Here is a 21,174-nt window from a genome sequence, read left to right as displayed (position 1 = left end):
GCAGGGTGATTATTTCCAGAGAAAGTCCATGTTCAACCATTCTTTGAGGCATAAGTAGTATCTTGACAAGAGTTCACCACAGGTCTGAGCCAAACAGCAATTGTTAAGTAAGGCTGAAAGCCCATGGAGTACCACGTGTAAAAGGGAGCGTGGTGGTGTTGAAGAGATCTCATGTTGATAGACAAGTGATTCTTTCTGAGGCAGGGGAAACAGGTCAATTGCAATGTTTAAAGTTTCCCCTGAGTCCTTCAACCACATCACATAATACGTGGCATTTCTGTAGCACCTCCCAGCCCAATCCATACAAGCCTTTCCAAAACCTGGGGTTACTCACTCAGGGAGAGGCAGGGGCAAGGTGCACTCAGGGGTTTCACTAAAGCCTGCAGAAAGCCAAAAGCACAGGCTGTGAAGCACAGGCACAAAGCTGTACTTCTCCAGTGAACCCCTAGGGAGAAGATACGGATTGGAAATACCAATTGCCTTGTCTTGTTAACCCCTGCTCAGCCTGCCACCACCACTGAGGATTTCAGAGATAAGGGAACTGAGGACTGGAGCTCTCTCTACCAAGCCATATCTCTTTTTTCCATTGCAGGTAGGCACTGGTGGTGCCCCATTTCCTTACTGCTTTTCTAAGTCAGAGCTCAGACTAACCTCGACTTGACATGCAGGTCTGATTGCAGGAAACTTTGCCTACCACACAGGCATCTGAAAAATCATGGCTGGCAGCACATCCCTGGCTATGAGCAGGGTAGAAGCACTCTCAATTCTCAAAAATGAAATTTCCCCACACAGCAAGGCACAAGCAACTTGGAGTTTTCCCTGTCACTGCAGAAGGGATGGCAGATCCTTCTGCAAGTCTTTACACCCCACAGCCAGTCGGGATTTCCAACCCAAGGCACTACACTTCAGGTCCAAGCTACTCCAGGCTCTCCTGGCTGCAGAATCAGGACCCACACTCTTCTCTTTTGCTGGTGCTTTAGGCTGGAAAACCCCATGAGGTTGAGCTGAGTGACACAGCACCTCCACAGCCCTGCCTTTGGCCTCATGGCAGCAGATAAGAAGAGGTTTGTCAGGGTGGGCTTCCATTTCACTTGTGCTGCCTAACTTTTTCAGCCCTCAGGTTGCAGGAGTCATTTGGGCTGCAGTGTTTTCACAGCACAGGTTTTTATGCACAGCTTTCCTTCTTGAGCAGGAAGTTCTAATTGAAACCAAATACATCAGCTTTTTGCTCAGCTCTGTTACAAACTCAAACCAAGAGGCAAACCCTGGCATGCTCTTGTTGTTGTTGTTGTTATTGACATGAAATAAACAAAAACATTAATTTCCTGCACTCCCACTGAATATCCATTGGTTGGTCAGGCCAGATAAAAGGAGAGCCTTTGAGTTCATTGCCCTGGCTTAGCATGTTGCTTCAGGGCAGATCAAAGCAGGAAAACTTATCCTGGAGAGGGATGAGCCTCCTCCAGTCTCACAGCTGCATTTGCAAAGTTGTTCCTGGTCATTCTGCTGTCTAACTGTTTTGGCATCTTACTTCTGACAGCAAGCCTATATAATCATCAAAAAGTCAGATGCGGCAAAAAAAATAAGAAAGCAGTAACTGAGCAGTGCTGATATTCATGCTCCCTCCTGTGCTTCTGGGAAGGATCCTTTCCCCTCTCCTCAGGATATAAGAGCCAACACCAGTAACCACGTGGGGAGATTTCTGGTCTAGTTGAGCAGGGTTAGTGTGTACCCAGACAGCACAGGCTTGCAGGGAAAGACAATGACTTTTATTAACTCAAATAATACATAACTGGAGAATAAAATACCAGCTTTAGGGCAAAAGCACTTCTTTTTCCTTCCCAGGAATAATTATTTGTATAATAGAAGGTGCTATCTGTACCCACATACTTTGTTTTGATTACTGTGTTTGAGAGCATCCTGACCACAGCAGCCCCAGCCCCCTGAGAAGGGCAGCAGTTACTACACCTAATCAACCTAACAGCCTTAATCTGATGCATTTCCTGGGGGAATTTCAGGAGATGATAGGGATCAGGAAGCTGAAAAAGGTAAATGCAACAACTAGTCAGAAAAGAAAACCTTTCCGTTTAATCTCACTTTTCAGAAGATGAAAAGAACAAGTCAACAACCTATGAGTGCCTGAAATGCATAATTCCTAACATGAATTTACACCAAAGAAGTCATGTTGCACCAATCTGATTTCTTTTTGCAACAGCAGAACACACCTTGTGGACTGGAAAGGCACGGAAGCCATTAACCATGACCTCGGGAAGACTTTGCCATTGTCTCCCTTGATATTCTGATCCTGAAGTGAGACAATAGATCTACATAAAGTGAGTAGAAACTGGTAAGACCCAGCTGAATATTTGTACCCAGAGCTGTCAGCACTGTGATGTGTGTAACTCTCACAGCTCTGGTGGGGATCTGGTCAGAGTTTCTGTTAGTGCTTGGATAGTGGGACAGACGGGATGGCTGCAGGTGTCCAGGAAGGCAGGACTGGAATTTGAAATTACTTTGCTGGACCAGAGATATGATCTGGAAAACCTGCATGTGAATTAGCAAGGACACACGCAAGATACTTGAAGTGAGCAGGAACAATCCCCAGCACAAATACAGGATTGTGGGGATGGAGTGTTCTGCCATCAGGGTTGGCGTTAGAGAGATAATCACCTGGATGGGACCTGGCTGTTTTATTGTTTCACTCTTGTGAAACAGTGAAACAGCCAGCTCAGCCACTGCAGAGGAATGGGAGCATCACGGGCAGGCATGTGAAAGGATCTCTTTGTGCTGGGGGGGGCAGCACCCACAGGACATGGTGCAGCAAGGGCACAGCTCATGGAAGGTGCTCTGGGGGATAACAAGATTTCAGCCCAACAGGTGGGAGGTCGGAAAACACGACATTATCCTGGCAGAACAGGTCTCTGCACTGACCAGACCCTGTGAGGGGTGAGGAGGTCAGGCACACCTTAGATTGAGAGCAGTGGGATCACTGGCAGCTCCCTGGTGAGATATGGGAGTAGAGGCAACCAGGGGATGTTTGCCCTAAGACAGCCTCACGCAGTCCTGGCATCCCTTCTCGCAAAATCAGTCAGTGAATTGGAGCATAACAGTTTCCCTCCAGGAGAACCTCAGAGCTGCTTTGATTGTAGCCATCACTGCATCTTACACCGCCAGCAGGACTGTAAGTCAGACCCTCTTCTCCTCTGCTTCACAGGGCTCTTCCTTTTCTCCACAGGATAAAAATAATCCTCCTGCGTCAGTTCCATCTCTGTGAGCAGTGAGACATTTTATTCATCGGCAATCCCTTCCCTTCTCTCATTTAAACAATTCTGCATTGACCCCATCAAATCAATTTGTGCAAGAGGCATTTATTTGCCCTGCCTGCACATGTAGGTGTCTCCGTTTCTTTTCTTGTGGAGAAGGCAGGGAGGTGGCCCAAGCATGAGCTGGGGAGAGGCTCAGGAAGGGCTGGAAGCAGCACGATGGTTTCGATCAGGGCGTGCAAGGGCAGGAAGGGCTTCAGATGGATGCTCCCAGAGTCACAAAACCCACAGGTGAAGTCTGCAAGCAAAGGGCTTTTTACAGCAAAGCATTTGGGGTGTGTTTTACAATGGCACAGACACAATCTCCCAGGCAGGGAGCTGCCCTCTGTGTCTCCACAGGCAGCCTCAGCCCTTTCCAGCCCAGGCCGGCTGTTTGGAGAAGGCTGTGTCAGGCTCTGGCAGAGGCTCAGGAGGAGTTGCAGGAATGTGCCAGATATCAAGCTGTTCCTTTGGCTCTCATAGCTGCATTTCTTCCTATTCCATGTCATGACAAATTTCCTGCATTTGTCACTGTAGCAAATACCACCAGGCTCTGCGGCAACGCTGTCCCAGAGCTCCCAGTCAATGCCCAGGGACATGGTATCACAGAACCACAGAACCTTTAGAGGTTGGAAAGGACCTCAAAAACCATCCAGTCTCAACCCCCACCCTTCCATGGGCAAGTACACATCCCACTAGATGGGGCTGCTCAAGGCATTATACAACCTGGCTTTGAACACTGCCTAGGTTGTGGCATGTGCAGCCTCCCTGAGCAACCTGTCCTGTGGTCTAACCAATCTCACAGGAAAAGAATTCTTCCTAATAACTAACCTAAATTTCCCCTCTCAATTTGTATCTATTCTCCTTGTAGAGAAGAGTAAAAGCCCACCTTCTCCAAGCTCTGGGGCATTACTGGATTCTGTAAGGCAAGGCAAAAACATGATGGGAAAAGGTCTTGCAAATGAAGACCAGTGTCCTGTTCTCCATCCCTGCTGAGTGAGTTTTTAGGTGCTCAAAACACTACACAACCATGAGCTGGAGAGAATCAGTTACATTTCTCCACCTTAACTGCATGACCAGTGGATGCCATGGCAAACAGAGGCCAAACCTACACTGTGGAGGTAGAGAGCCAACAAGGAGCTGCTGACCTACATTCCAGGATGTTGTGTGCTTTTTTGGCCAGGTCCCCCATGGGGTGCCTGCTTCTTCCCACTTGTACTATCATCCAGCTTCTCATCCCTTTGCTCATACCACTGCCATCAATTCCCTCTGCCCCTGGCTCCACTTCCTAATTTTCTTAAACTTTTCAGTGACCTGGCTGGCTCAGCTTGGAACCTTGGGCTCAACAGTCTGTGACATTGTGCAGCAAGATGGCAGGAGAGCCTTCCAGGATCTGGGCCCTGGTGGGACAGGGCTGTCCATCACTGCACCCCAACTGCAGCTCCATTTCTAAGGTATGACCGTATTGGATGTGTCAGCAGGAGGGAAGAGGCTGTAGGAGAGTAGATCCATGGTACCTATGGAAAATGTCACTTTGCTGCTGTGGCTCCAAGGGAGATGAGTGTCCTCATCCAACATGGAGAGGAGCTGTATCTCATCCAAGGACATACAGAGGCCAGGACCATGGTTGGGTCTCTGAGGCCCCAGGCATTGCTTTGCACTTTGTTCTCATGAGAAGCCATCACCTTGTCCTTCAAACTCCCCCTGTGGCTCAGGGGCTGAGTCAACAAGCTTTCCTCCTTCATTCCCCTGTGCAGAGCCAGTGCCCAGGAATAGCTGCACTCCTGAGAGCGGCTTGGGGCTCTCTGGCATGAAATCAGCTCACCTTCAGATGACCTGGAGGATAAGCACCCGTGTTATCTCCTTCATCAGGCCACTCTAATCAGCTCTGGCAGACGGGCTGAACACTGAACTGTCCCTGCAGAGGAGGTTGATGGCTGGAAGTCCTGCACTCACACCCAGGCATTGCTGGAAGAATGAGAGCCTCCCAAAAAGCCTCCGCTGCTGGCTCTGCCAAAGCCATGCTTAGAAAACAGCTTGTTGCCCTAGGGGTCCCTCTGCCCTCTGCCCCCAGTATTGGGGCTGTTATTCAGGCAAAGAACTGGTGATTTCTCAGGATACCCCAATTTCCAGGATGAAATTTAAGTCATCTGCAGAGAAACAAATGCACAGAGGACAAATAAAGAAACAGGAAGAACAGGTGAGCCAAGCAGCTCCTGTGAGGCTGAGCAGTGCCTCACTTGCCATAATATTGCCCTGTGCTTTCTGCCAAGGCATCGAAGAAAGATGAGGCCCTGGCTCAAAGAGCACCTGTGCAAGCTGAACAGGCTTATTCAGACAATTGCAGATCTAACCAAAATGAAAGTCCTTTGAAAACATAAGGCAAGGCTCCTTCTCATGCATTAGGCATTTCCCAGGACAGGTAGCAATGGGGTCTTCAGGCTGCAGAGGAGCAAAGTCCAGACTGGTGGGACTTGGGGAGCTCTAGGATGGCAGACACCAAAGAACAGACACAATCTGTGCACAAAGGAAGAGGATGCAAAGCCTGCAGATAAAACAGTGCTTGTAGCAGCACAACAGCTCCAATGTGGAAGGAAATAAAAGGGAACGTGTAAACAAGGCACAACTAGAAACACCAATTTTGCTCAGCCAAATTGAGATCTCAGTTACTAAGGACAGCAAATCCAAGGACACACACCAGATTTATGCCCAGGCAGTCTTGACTATTACTGATCACAATACCAAATCCCCCTAGTATTTTTCTCCAAACCACTAGTATTGCAAAATGGAGCACTCTCACATCACTTTCAAACATAGGCAACTCTTTTTATTATACAGACTTTCAAAGAAAAAACTAAAAAGTCAAAGCCAGTCTTCTTGTCTTTGTCAGTATCCCCTTGACAGCACACAGCACCTCACAGAATGAGACTTGCACTTTAGAAATTATTCATAAGTACTATGGATTTTTTGTAAAATGGGACCTTTTCTTGCTTCAGTTGCCAGTGTTTCCATTTAACGTACTAAACACATTTCACCCTGACCACTGGGAATTTACTTAAAATAACTTGTAAATATGCTGATGTTCTCTCTCCAACAACTGCCAAACACAGCAGCCACAGAAAGGGACATTACATAACAAAAAAAGGTTGAAGATGTGGCCAGCAACAGCAGAAGCAAGAAAAATTCCAGCTCTTGACCTTGGGGTTCAACAATGCTTCTGCTACGTGGAGCTGTCTTCTCCCTTCACATACATTGATGCAACCCAGAAGTTATTTCACCAAAAGTAAAGAAAACAGATTTAATGAGAGTATTCAAGTCCTGTTGAACTACCCCTGCTAGTTTGGGTTAGCTCTCCAAGCATGCTGAGTATCTGAGGCTGCCACACCTCTGTTCAGTATCCAGAACCCTTTGTAACTGTGGAGCAACACTCTTGGACACCTGGATTTGTGCACAGTGACTATGCCCAGGGTGTCCAGGTAAATATCCAAAGGCTTCCATTTTGCCCAGGAACTGTAGCCTGCTGGCACATGGACCATCTCATTACCCAAGTAACAGCTTCCCAGGCTTAGACAGTCCTTTCATTTTATCTCAGGCTATGCTAAACTGGGAGGAACCTGATGTGGGACAGTGGAGGGAAAAGAGACCCTATGGGGATGCAAAGGTCTTCCTGCTAATGGTTTTCCTAGCACAGTGTCAGGGCAGGAATCCGTGGAGGGCAAGGAGAAGGCAGAAGGGTCACGGTAGCCTGTGTTTGCTGTGCTCCCTTTGGTGGTTGCTGATTTACAGCTATGAGTCACAGGTCTGTGCAGCAAAACAGCCTCAGGCCACAGGCAGAGCTGCTCACACCCTGGTGAGCTCCACACCAGTGGCACAGCTCCTGCTGGGACCTGCATGCCTTGAACCCAGGGACTGCCACAGCAACCACCTCCAGACCTTCCTGCTCCAAGGCAGCCTCAGAGCCACCTGGCTGTACACGTCTCCAACCTCCTCTTCTTGAAGGCCTCAGCAGTGGGTTAATTCCCACACCAAAGAATAAACACCTGTGCATATATCCCTACATGGCCTACAAAAGTGGCACAGAAAGCTGTGCACAGTCAGACACAGGATTTCACAAGTCCCTGGGTGCACCCCGTGTTCCCCAGCTCTCCGCCAAACAGTACAGAGAGCAGCTACCTGCAACTAGGCTAAATAACAGGGGAGAGACTGAAAAGAAACCAAAAAGCATTTTCAGATTTCAGAGTAAGCCATCAAACTGCAGGTCAGTTTTTATGAGACCCAAGCTCATTTGTAATGTGCTTCCTTATCCAGAGGCCAAACTGGCTCTGGAGGAGGCAATCCTCATGAAGGCAGGGCACAGCAGCAAACCAAATTCCTCCAGCACTGCTTGTGCTTTGTGCTTCTGGGTCACTGAGCAATTAGCCAGTTCTGAAGAGACACTGAGAAAATTGGCCATGGCTGGAGCAGCACAGAAGGCTTTGAGAGAGAAGCATTTGCATGAAAACAGAGGGACTAAGAATTACACTGCCAGGAGAGCAAAACTTGACCTGTTTGGAGAGGAGAGACAAGTGCTTTTCCCTCATACAGAATGAGAACTGCTGGGATAGGAAATACAGGGACAAAAATGCTTCCCTCAGTACTAAACAGATCACCAATCCAGGACTGAGGTGACCTTGGAGAATGGATCTAATCCATAGCTTCCTTCCGTAAATACAGTCAGATGTGCAGACAGACTGCACGTGTTGTGACAGAAGGAGGGAGCTCAAGTTTGTATTTCTGTATTTACATGCTGGTTGGTTGATCCCTTACACCTCCCACAGCTACAGAAAAACACTAAGGACAGAAAAAAATCTCCTGATCCTTTACTCCTTCAAGTTACTCCCTTTCACCCAAAGTGATAGAAACACAAGGCTACAAGCAGTTCATGACGAAGCATCCCACTCTCTGTTCAGTGTGTTCCAGGGCTAGAACCTGCTCTGGACATCAGTGGCATCTCAGAGAAACTGGGAACAGGCATGAAACCAGGGTCCCTTCCTGAGACCACCTCTGTGCAGTGGGTGCTGCTGGTGAGTGTGAAGAAGGAAGAAATCTCAGGCCTCAGGAGATCTCTGTGCTGGGATACAGTGTTGGGGAGGGGGACTGAACAGGTTAAAGAGGAGATTTCAATCACTCTCCTATTGTCTCCTTTAAAACTTTTGTAAAGACACTTACACCAACTTTCTCCAAATCCCCTTCCCTCTTTCATCTCCTTAAAACCCCAAAATCCTCCCATGGTCCATCACAGCTCCCAAATCCCTCCCAGATCCTGCCATCATCTATGACCAAAAAGCCACAGTGCTTCAGGAAACAAAACTCCATGCTCCTTCCTTGGCTGAACAGCCTTGGGCAGGATCTGGCCAAGGGCAAACTTGTCAGGGCTGCAAAGATGCAAGGAGTCAGAGTCCAGAGGTGACACTGGCTGGTGTGATATGGCACAGAGAGAGCAGAGCAGCTGCCCATCACGTGCACATGGATGTGAAAGCTCAGAGCCACCCCACACCCCTTGCTATCCCCACATTACAAGCTGGTCACAGGCACACAGCACCAGACCCACAGGTGTGTGCCTGCAGCTCCTGAACATGCATAGTCCTGGCACTGTGTCCTGGTGTGGGCAAGCAGCTGTGTTCCCCTTCCCACTCCTCTCCTGCCCAGCTAGACCCAATCAATTAGGATTTACTGCTGGGAAGAAATTCAGCTGTTACCAAGAAACAGAAAAAGAGATGCTTTGCATGTGAAGAAACCAGTAGCAGGAACAGAGATTAACATCCTAAATAATCCAAGATAAATATCCAAGACAAGCATCAGGCCAAGAAGTTGTCTGCCTCCCTGGCATTCATCCTGGGTACTGGCCAAGAAATTTGCCTTAGCCTCAGCAAATTCTGAACGGCAACTTTTATTTGATCTGCTTTCTCTTCTATTCCTACTCTGCTGTGCTCTCCTAAAATTTCTAAAAAATATTGCACACTGTTTTTTTCACTATCTTCTGTTTACTTTTGGCATTGGCAGAGGTTAAGCCAGGCTACTTTAGCAGTTTTAAAAAATAAACCAAACATTCTTCTGACTGTGATGACAAAATGCTTTAATTTCTTCCAACCCTCGAACGAAACCCGGAAGGCTCACTAATTAAACAGCTCTGCCCCAAACTGATTCTTCTTACAGCAATGCTTCCCTCGGGTGAACTCAACCACCAAGGTCGTTACAAATTAGAAATGATACTTTATTAGTTAAACAATTCCTGCCTGACATCCGCTGCAATATTTAAAGAGCGCTTGTAGTCTAAAAGTGGCTTGGATGACAGCAGAGAGTCACTTGTTCCTACTGCTGCATCTCAAAATACTGCAGGCATTTCTGTCCCCCACTTCTGAGCAGAAGCACCCAAACTAGTTTCACCTCACGGAAATAAATACAGCTTGGGGCAAGGGGATCTCTGTGTCCTGCCACAGAGACTTCAATCTGTGGGGGTAGGGCAATATCCAGGACTCAATTCCCCATGGCACAGGCACATGGACACCCACTGTGTTCGACATCTCTTGTACCCCTGTCCTCTCTGTGTGCTCTTGACACAAGTGCCTGATGGGTGGCACAGACTCTGTCCCCAGCTTCCTCTCAACAAGAAATACACCTTTTCCCATGAGCCACTATGAGTTTAGGATGCCAAAACTCACAAGGAATTTTAGACCTTTTTAAAAGATTTTACTATGTGATTTGGTGAAAGTTACTTCTGAAAACACCACCTGAGCGCTTTTGAGAAGTTTCCCCCTTGGCATATTTGTTCTGCCAAGTGTTCATAAATGAGACTGTGCTAATATAGCTGACAGCAAAACTCAGACTATTAAATAACACTTCTTAAAGATCCCCAAGTGTTTTACGAACATGAATTAATTAAGCTGCAGGCCAACCCTGCAAATTATTTAAAGAGAACTTGAACCTTCCTTCCTTGCTCAAGGACATGAAGAGAGGAAGGGGCCAAGTCTGATGAGAACCAAAGCATCCTTATCATTCCCATTTCCACTTATCCACCACACCAGCTTTAACAGCCAAAACCCAATTAACTCAAAATGGCTGAAATTTCACCAGGATTACATTAATTCAGTCACTTTTGTAAGCTCTATCTTGCAATAGCTAAGGAATATGCAGAACATGAAGCAGACAGCACTGTGTCTATTTTTAGGGGAAGTTTAGGGTTTGGAATGATGTGGCTAATTAGAGTTCTCCCAAAACAGGTTGATTTGTCTGAGAGTTTTACTTGTCAAAAGCAATTGTCCCAGCTGTTTGAGAAGGCAATCCCCTGTGGCACCAGTGTGAAACAGAGGGGTAGTGGGACCTGGATGGGCCCCTGACTGCCCTGTCCCTTTGGCATCCTGGGTTCTGCCAGAACAGCCTGGGGTACCCAGGTACCGAGCCAGGCATGGACAGGTTTTTCTGTGCAAGGGGGCAGCTGGGATGTCAGGACTCCTCTGTACAGTTTTGGACCCTCTTAACTTACAAAAAGCTCTGGAAGTCCTGTGACTGTCAGCTCCAGCCTGGGGAATCCCAGAAAAGAGGGAAAAGTTGAGTAATTTTACAGAGGAAAGCTGGTTGCAGAGTGTAAGGGTGTAAAGAGCACACTGATCTGATCTTTGGAGGAACCTGGATCAATACTCTGGGAATGTATCTGACTTCCTACCATGAGATGATATTCTTGCAAACACAGCTGGAGGCTTGCTGCTAAGGACACAAAGGCCAGTGCTGGCAAAGGAAGGAGATAGACAGGAGCACACACTGGATGGCACAGCCTGTTCTGACAGGGCTTGATGTCCCTCTGCTAAAACGTTCTCTTCCATCAGCTAAATCTCCTCACCACTTGTTCACTTATGGCACTGAGCAGGCTAGGCCAGATCCTTCACTTTGCCACCACACTGCATGTCATCTGTTTTAAATCCTTGTACCTTTCAGGGTGGCTGCAGTAAAGAAACCCCCACACACAACCAGTTGTGCCTGAATATCCCTCCTTCCTCTCCACGTGTGGGAAAGTTTTAGTTCAGTGTTCAGTGTCCTCCCAACCTAACCAGGCCAGCAGAAGACAGATAGTTTAATAACATCAGAGCAGCAGAGCTCATTTCCACCCCATTTATATCTTGTGTGGGATGTAGTTACATGTTGGTTTACAGTCAGCAGCAAGCACTGAAGTTACTCCTAAACTCACAGTTTAGATTGCTTTGTCAACAACATGCAATTTGCCTTTAAAGAAGGTCAGCAAAGAGAAATGACAACATCCATAACTGCATGGAAGGCAGCTGCTGGCCACCAGGAGCAGAAGGAGACATTTGAATTCACACCTGAAGGATGGGATGCCATCCAGAGGGACCCAGACAAGCTCGAGGGGTGGCTAATGGGAACATTATAAAGTTCCAGGCCATGTGGAAGGTGCTGCACCTCGATCAGGACAACCCCTGGTACTGGCCCAGGCTGGTCATGAGCAGCCCCAGAGCAGCCGTGCCCAGAAGGGCTTGGGGGTGCTGTGGGTGAGAGGCTGCACATGGCCCAGCCATGGCACTCCCAGCCCAGAGAGCCAAACGTGTCCTGGGCTGCACCCAGAGCCCCGTGGGCAGCAGGGCAGGGAGGGGATTCTGCCCCTCTGCTCTGCTCTGCTGAGAGTTCTCAGGAGTTCTGAGCAACCTGGTCTAGTGGAAGGTATCCCTGCCCAGGGCAGGGGTTTGGAACTACATGTGTTCCATGTGTTCTCCCAGCCCAAACCCTTCTGTGACTCTGGCCCACAGTGCAGTATTGCTGGGGGCTGATCAGTCCATAGCTGGGATAAAAAAGAGAGCAGCCTCACTTGTGTGTGTGTGACTCCTCTTCCCTGCTCAAGTCCTGTACAGGCAGGGTCCATGGCAGACACTCTGTTCATCCATGTCCAGGAAGGACTCATAAATCACCAAGGAAACTTATCCTGAGCCAAACTAATGACAACACAGAGAGCTTTGACAGTCTCAGTCTCAAGTTTTGCAGGAAATAGAAAAGTGTGAAGCATATGAGAGATTCTTCTCCACAGCTTCCACAACTCAGCCCCAGACAAAGTGTCATGTTACTGTTTTCTATGCCCTCTCTGCACAGGGAAGATTCACATTTCCAGTGGCAGCCAGCTGCAGGAACCTTTTAAAAATAATTTTGAAGACTCTGGAGTGACACTAGTGTGATTAGTTCCTGGCCAAAGACCCTGCCTAATACAGTAGATAAGTACAGTATATAAAACATTTGGGAGCACATAAATAAAAGATGATCCTCTTGAGAGATTGCTTTCTTGGATCAGTTCTAAAAAGCCTGAAACTGAAAGACTTCACTTAACACAAGACAACTGGATATGAGAATTGCAAGGGCGTAAAAGGACATTGCATTTACAGCCATTCAACTCATAGCTGGATGAAGACCAGAAAGAAAACCCAGTAATAGGTCCATGTAAGAGATGCTATCATCCTTCACAATTGGCCTTCATGGATGGGTGAAAAAACACTTCACCAACCCAGAGAGGCAAATGTATCTCCTTGCTGTCACTTGGGACAAGGATCCCAAGTCTCCTTACATGTTAGATACTGCTTGCTCATTTACAGGAAAGTTGACATGGTGGTCAGGGACAGGTTCTGATGCAGGAGCACAAGGAAACAGGCAGCATGGTTTGTGTGGGAGGGCTTGGGCAAGAGTTGGGTTCTCCTTTACTTGATTTCAAGGAGTTTTGCAAATAAAACCCAAAACTCAGAAAATGTGTGAGCTTTGGGAAACAAACGAACATCTGCAGAGCTTCTGGACCAGAGCTTGTCTGGACCATGGTGATGACTGGAGGCAGTAAACCCCCTTCCCACCAGTCCCCACTCCTTACCAGAAGCAAACTGAGTCCTCTTGCTCAAACAGGAACAGACACAAGGATTTAACATCTCAGACATCCTACCCAAAAAGCTTGAGGTAATTGCGAGAACCTTTCTAAAGAGAGGAGCTTTGCCAACAGCCTTGCATGGAAGGAGAGGGGCCAGTGACAAGGCCTGCAGAGGCCTTCTGTGGCTGGCTCACCCTTACCTTGGGCTTCTTGCGCAGGTTGGGAGAGAGCTTCAAGCAGGTGATGAGGCCTCGTTCATCTCCAACAATGATTACAGGGTCAGCAGGATTAAACTGCACGTGTGTTGTTTTATTTTTCTTCTGGGTCACCACTAGCTGGGAGCAGAGAGGCTCAAGCTTATTAATGTTCAGATCAAACACATGGGCCTGGGGAAAAAGAAAAGCAAAGAACACAAGAGGGATTAATTAGGCAAGAGCATCTCTTGCTGACAGAATGATGGCTGGAGAAATCAGAAAGAAAAGGTCCTGTTGAAAAAACGTCCCAGCCACAGCACACAATTACCATCTGTGCTCAGGGTCTTCTTTAAGTAACCAGTGTGCAGAAGTCAGCTGCTGCTTTGAGAACTGCCCCTCTCCTGCAGGGGCTCACAGACAAGGACCACTTCCCTGCTGTGGGTGCAAGCCTTGGCAAGGCTCCAGCTGATCTGGGCTGGAGAAGGCTCAGAGCCAGCACTGCTAACCCCACAGACCTTAATCTCCCTTCTCAGTGTGAGTAATGAGACAAACAGGCATTCAATCAGAGTCTAACACAGATTGATGCCCAAAATGGGGAATGCTGTCAGAAATTGTCATTACTGCTTATTACAGAACTCACTAACATTTTCAGCTTAATAATAACAATGATAAAGACACAAACCAGTAAGTAACGGGGAAGTGATGGGGACAGCGATAGTATGATTAGAGTGTACCCTGGGGTAATGCCAGCTTGGCAGCTCACTCTAGCCCAGACACTACACCTGCACACATGTCCTTCTCCCACAGCATCAGGAAAAGTGCCAGGAAATTAGCAGACAGGAAAGGTGAGGATGGAGGGAGAGGGGCCCCAGGACCCACTCAGGCAGGAGCCCACTGGCAGGGACTTCAGACCTCTGGCCCAGTGGCACAGACTTGCCACATCCCCAGCTGCACAATAATGCACATTTCATTGTGCAGAGGAAAGAGTGGCAGTTGCTTGAGAGAATGAATTAACTTAACATTATCTCCCAATAATTGCAATTAGCTCCAGTTACTGATACAGGCTGCAGAGGCTAATAAAACATGATGTGCCTCTCTCGCCCAGGGCTGAGGTGAGCCATTTCCAGCATCCTGAATTTCCACCTGATATCCACCATGAACACTTTCAGCCTTGTTTCTCTTCCCTTTTCTGTCTTCAGAAAAATTAGGAAGCGAATGCTTTATGCTAACAAGTACAGTGGGAATATAGAGGAAATTAGAACTGAACTACTTGTAAACCTCCTTCCAGCTGTGTCTTGTTTACCAGCACTTAAGAGACAAAGGAAACATGTAATTTCAACAGTATGCCATGCTGACAATTTGAATCTAGGAATTATCTGAAATCAGACAATGCTGCTCTACAAAAGCTTATTCCAAAGAGTGTGGAAGGTATCAAATCACTACATGTACTTTCCCATTATGCACCAATGAGTCAGTGAATTTTATCTGAATCCATTTATAGCATAGAGCTGGGCCAAGTGCAAGCACATGTCCCAGGCAGTCTCATGAGCTGCTGTGTCTTCATAGGAGTAAAAGTCTAGGAATTTGTGATGTCCTTGGTCTGAGCAGGAGAACAAAAGTCTTACAGTTGCAAAAAATAAGAAAAGGAACACTGCCTCCAGACTGAAGTAAAATAAAATGGGAAAGTGCTTGAAGAGTGGACAGGGTTGTCAAGACATATTTTGAAGAAATCCATGACAGCAGAAGGGAATAAAACGCATCAGCCACAGACAAGGATTTGCAGTTTGGAGAGCCCTTGCCTAGTCAGCAGAAGCATAGGTGAAAGCACAGCAGCATTTTTATCTGTTCAAATTACTAGATGCCAGCATTACATTGTGAATTTTGACCTGACACTTGAGGTCTCAAAGTCCAGCACAGGTAACTTCAATTTCCTGCTTCTCAACATAAATCAAGGTGGCTCTTCTGGCTTGTATTTTACACCTGCTGTCTTACTTTCTCAGAAAATAAACAAGCACTCTTTCAAGCATATCAGTATCCCACAAGCCGCACTCATTAAAGATCTGATTTCTCGCCTTCATAGAATACATTCTATTAATTTAGTAATCTAAGAGCCTGGGAAATGCTCACTGATTGAGTAGCACCATTTAATCTAGGGGGAAAAAAAAAGTGGCAGGGAATTAGTGGCTAGGTTTCTTCTTGGCAGCCAGGTCTGCACTGCTCTCTGTAAGGCTGTCAATACCCCCCTCACACATCCTGCCCAGCCCTGCACTGGAGAAAGATGGCATGGCCAAAGGCTCAGTGCTGGAGTGCTGAGCAATTTAAATTACTCTGGGTGAGGCTGTTTCTCAAAAATGTCACGAACAGCCCAGACAAGCACAATGCCTGGGACAAGAACTTGAAACCATCAGCAATGTGGAGAAGGTCAAAAGCAAACAAGTTTATGAATGTTCCTACTACAAAGCTCCTCTTTTATGAGCTTCTAAACAAATGGGCTTGTTTTCATTTGCCAAGGGAATCGTGGAAAAGAACAAACTATTTCAGTTCTTCAGCTGGAAACATCAGCCTCCTATCAGACACACCAGATGGAGGGCTGGGCCACGGGCACTGAGGAGGAGTTCAGAGGCTCTGACTTAAACACTCACAGCTACTCTTAGGAGAAAGGGAAATGGGGTCAGAGCAGCACTGCTTCTGATGCTTTGGGATTAGCCTGAAAGAAGCACAGGGCTTCCCACAACACTTGAGGCAGGTTAACAGTGCTGCAAAGCGGCAGAGCTACATGTGGCCAGCGCCATCTGTAGAGCTGCCTTTTTGCCCAAAGAATGGAGACTGAAAACCTGCAGCTCTCCTTGAGACTCAGTCCCCTAGTCTGAGAGTCCCTAGACCCCTGCTCTGCTGGCTCAGGCCCTGAAATTAAGGATTATGGAGTGGGATCCAGCTGGATCTCCCATCACAGAGAATTACTAACAACACACAGTTTTCTCTCCATCCCACTGCCAGGGTGGCCCCTGCCCCAAGACCACTGCCTGCACACAGAGATGGCCTCTCAGGTCTTGCCAGATGAGCCCTCTCAGAGTCTGTGACCCAGAGAAGAGCAACCATGACCCACAAGTGCTACCCAACCCCAGGTGTGACTCAAGTATTAAACTCATGGGGAGCCAGGATGTCCAGAGACAGAACTATGTCCAAACCCTCCTTCATGGAGCACAGGTTCCAGGGCAGGCACCCATACAGCAGCACACAGATAAGAACTGACACTCAGACACTGTCAGGCAGCTGGTACAAAAGGGCATTTTTATAAAATGTTACTTGTGTCATTATCCTTTCAGAGTTTACAAACCAGTGAGAGTCCTCCTCTTTTCTGCCAGCTCTGCATGCCTCTTCTCATGCTGTCGAGGCTGGTCCCTCCCTGCAGGTGCTGAGACCTGGGGCCATCACATTTGCTCACCCACATTTGCTCATCCAGGAGCAATTTAGAAACTAAAGAGTGAAGGTCTCAAACCTCTGGTTTTCACACCTCAAAAATGTTTCCATTTTGGTGTACATCAGCAGGGAAGGAGGCAAAAGCCTCCTGACAAGCTCATTTCAATACCTTCTGCAGATTTCGTAGAAACAAGTGAGGAGTCTGGAGCGCCTGCTGCTTGCAGACCACAGCAGACACTTTATGTTTTTTCTGCTAATGAGCTAAAAAAACAGTGAGTAAGGGCATTTCAGTTCTTTTTAACAGATTACTTCGGAACAATATGTGGTCACTTGCTTAAAGGAACATAAATCAGACTCCAAGAACAAGAAACATGGAAAAAGACACAAAGAGAGACGTAAAAAAATAGGAAAATGTCTGAAATAGGAAAGTGCAAGAATTCCCTTCTGTTTCACCCATAACTACAGGAGACTAAAACTCTGGACAGTAACCAATTACTGTGACAGTAATTTTATTCATGATCCCTGTAAACCTCCGTGCCTGTTCCAAGAAAGCACAGGAGAAGATGCAGCATCTTCCAAATGAAGCCCAAGCTGCTGAGTTAAGCAGCTCCTTGCAGCATGGGGACTTATAAGCTGGTATCAACCACAATCAAAAGAAACCTGGACCCATAGTACTGAAGTGCTGGACAGGCTGGTAGTAGATAAGCCAGGCAGATGTTCAAAGCAAATTTCTTGATGGAAGGGCAGCAATTCTGCTAATTCCCTGAAAACAAGCACTGAGCCCATCTTCCTCTGAGGTAGGACCAAGTGAATTCTGCAGTTTCTGATGCGTTTTATCCAATTAGAACAATTTTAAACACAGTATCATCAGCCATCACAGTAACAACAGAGTTCCTCTTCGTGCTTGATGTACAGGCAATAATGGATCTAAGTCTATTGTGTCACTGTTGCAGGAAATGTTTGACATAAAAGAGCTGCTTTGATGCTTGACTTTCAAACAGCCAGAGAAGAAATCCAGCTCAGTCTTATCCAGACCAACAGCTTCTCTGTCTATAAGTCATGTTAATGCATTCCACCTCCTAAAATCCAGCTGTTCCCCACTAAAGCTCCACACAGCTCCTCTGCAAGCATGGCACAGTGCATGTCCAAGGAAGGTACCACAGCTCCAGCACCAAACAACATTCAGAGTTTTGGACTTACTTTTCCCCACCTGCTCTACCAACTGCACTTACAGCTTGAAACCATCCCGGGCTCTCATCTGCTTGGCACCTCTGGGGTGACTTGAGCCCCTTTTGTTCCCTGCCCTGAGGCAACAGGAAGGCAAATGCAAGGGAATGTGGGGGGAAGCAGAACCCTTGGCAGAACTTCTCTGCCAGCAGAACAAAATACTTAATTTTTGTGGCTCATGAAGAAAGGAGCTGAACTGACTTTATTTTGTCCTCAAACCCCTATTGAATCTGCCATGGCTGGAGCTTTTATTCCAGTCTTGTAAGCCTTCCTTCCCCAGCAGTGGGCTAGCATGTTCAAAAACATCCTGATGGCATCCAGAACCAAGATTGGAGGGAAATATATATGTGTGTGTAAGAACAAGGCAGATATGTCTGGTAACTTGGCAACAAAGAATAAAATCAGTGTAAGAGCAAAAGGTGGGGGATAATTTAATACCATGCTGCCCTTTAGCAGTTGACATCTCTTTCAGAGCTTGGCTTTCACTGTCCTTTTGATCGATTTACCTCATTTTCTTGACTGAATCATGATCCCTCATCCATTCGCCAGCTCCACAGATGATTTGTTTCAAACTCTCAGGTAATACATTTAACAAGTGGGCAGGCCACCCCCAGACTCTGTCTAGCACCATGGCAGCTACTGGAGCATGCCAAAGGCACGGGGCAGGCAGGGCAGCCCAGCTTGCTCTGCACTGGAGACCTTCGTTTGTTTGATTTCTATAATGCCACTGTAACAAGAACAGGTTGCAATACAGTTAATTTTCCCGAGCAGGACATTTTTCATTTACAAATGAATGTTGCAAGACAGTTCTTGGTCCCTCTGACACACAGGGCAGTCTGGGTCCTGGCAGGAGTAAAGGAGACCTGACTCAGAAAACATTCATTGCCTTCTGCAATGACAACACAGGAATCCTAAACCTCAGTGGTCCTGATCATAAAATTCATGGCCTTTCTTGGCACTTTCATGCTACTGGTGAAAAAACAGGCTCCAGCTCTGTTACAGGTATGTTCAGAGGCAGCTTTCTGCTTGGAGGATGAGGAGGCATGTATGAAATCCACCTCTTGGGCTGAGCCAGCCAGGAGCCAGCTGCATGTTCTGAGGTATGGGAGAGGCCTGAGCACATCTCTCGGTCCTGCAGCATCCCAGCCCGATGCTTCAGGGCACATGACACAGCAGGGAAAAGAATGCCTGTCACCTGACTTAACTGTAGGGCTGCATCTCTTATCCTTTCCTCATTCAGCAAGAACTGGGTCATTCCCAATTTGACATGGTAGGGAAACAGCATCAGCCTTAGGTGATTTGACTCAGCTCCCACAAGTCAGTAAGAAATCAAAGCCTAAGCATGTAGAAGGGCTGCTATTCATTCAGGCAAGCTGAGGACCATTTGGCCTCTTCTGGAAACCCCAAGACATTGTTTTGCAAGAAAGTGCTTGTTTATCCAAGCTAAATTCCTTGTCAGTCACCAGTTCTGCCAGCCTGGCTCCCCCTGCATGCCTCAGTGAATAGGATAAAGCAGTGTTCCTGAAGTTGACCTATAAGCAAGGGCTACATCCCCTTCCTCTGACCTACCAGCCCTGTTACTTTTAAGAACAGCATTTGATTGGTTTTATGTGATACAGCTTTAGTGAAACCTTACTAGACTGCCTGCTCCTTGATCTACCAGTGCTCACAAACAGAACAGCCAATGCTTCATCCTGGGATCTTTCTGGGTACCTTGTTTAGGCTGGCTAATCTCTTCTGCACTGTCACAGCACTGAATACTGGGCAAAGAGTCTTTCTTTCCACTCCCCTGACACTGCCCTATTCTTACATCCACCACAAGTACCTGATAAAGAACAGGGAGATGGTTTCAACCACTCCTTTAAGTGCCCCGGGGCACATCTCCCAAGGCTGAGCTGCCTGAATACACACCCCAGCTGTGCCAGTCCCCCTGTGCCCTCCCTGCTGTGACCCACAGTCATTCAATCCCTGATGTCAGGCTGAAGCTTCATCTCTTCTCATGCTGGCAGGGTCTGGCCATGCCAGGGAGAGTCAGCACCGCAGGCTGGGGCAAGGGCAGGCAGTGGCACAGGAAAGGGCAGCACCACGTCTGCTGGGAGAGGCACTCGCTGGTCTCTGCCCCCTGCACCCCACGGCAGGCCAGCAAAGCTGCTCTCAGGGCAGACACTGAACTGCCATGGTTTGGAGGCTGGCATTTAAAATGAACCTGCACAGATTGCAGGTCATTATCAAATGCCAAGCAATAAAGATCAAGGTTCAGGAGCTGCTATCTCTGTACAGAAGGATTTGACAGACAGCTGGAGGCTCTCAGTGGCCAAAACAACAAAAATCCAAACTTGCAAATTCAAACCTAAGTGAGAAGTCATTCCTAGCAGTGAATTAAATAATTAATTAAGAACAGAGAGGGGCAGCTTCATAAACTCTTGCAGATTCTCCTGATGGACTCTGAGCCCCCAGTAGGTCTTTATGCAAAGTCTAACAGACTAATCAACACACAAAATCTTTTGAGATGCTGTTGAAGTAATTTTTTTGATTTAAACACCCATGAAGCAGAAAAAGGCAAACTTGGTTCCTGTGTGCCTGAGTGAACTAGTTAATCTCAGCGGATCAGTTTTGTCAAAATGCCATATTTCATAATCTGAAAGAGCAATGGCTTTAGTAATGAAAAATTGGCCTCTGAGCCTCTCTGCAAAAAAACAATTCCTGTAAAGCCATTGACAAAAAGGGGTTTAAATTTGACTTTGTGCTGAAACCAATTACAATGCTAAAAAAGTCACCTCACCTGCACTCAGCAGCTAATGGATGTGAGTGAGAAGTAGTGTCCTGAGATGCTTGATGCTCATTTTGAGGCTTGGAGACCACTAGAGCACACCATGATGGGAGGGGGGCTGCATCAGTATAGGAGTGAGGGCTCAGAGCCTGCCATAGTAAACCAAAGTCTTCCCAGCCAGCTTTATTCCCTAAAAATAGCTGCTAGTGGAGAGAAATGCTGATGTACAAAGAGTCTGGTGGCAGAGGGAGGAGAATGGGGAACAGTCTAATTGGCACAAAGTGAAGGCAGCATTAATTTTGGGACTCTGACCATCTATCTCATTGAGCACTGACATGCCACCAGCCCTTGTTCTAAAGCTGACTCTCCAGCAGT

The 21,174-nt window shown here is 47.2% G+C and overlaps 1 protein-coding gene across 1 annotated transcript in view; it reads right to left on the bottom strand.

Moving 5' to 3' along the window:
- DNAI1 (dynein axonemal intermediate chain 1) overlaps nucleotides 1-21,174 on the bottom strand; it is a 135,801-nt gene that overhangs the window by 15,386 nt on the left and 99,241 nt on the right. The window contains exon 19 of the mRNA XM_063179803.1: nucleotides 13,389-13,574. Coding sequence (XP_063035873.1) covers nucleotides 13,389-13,574 — 186 coding nt within the window. The remainder of the gene's footprint in view (nucleotides 1-13,388; nucleotides 13,575-21,174) is intronic.

The sequence above is a fragment of the Melospiza melodia genome, chromosome Z (genome assembly GCF_035770615.1).
Source record: "Melospiza melodia melodia isolate bMelMel2 chromosome Z, bMelMel2.pri, whole genome shotgun sequence".
Lineage (NCBI taxonomy): Eukaryota > Metazoa > Chordata > Aves > Passeriformes > Passerellidae > Melospiza > Melospiza melodia.
Note: the sequence above shows the minus strand (reverse complement) of the source record. Positions and strands in the feature narration are given on the sequence as shown.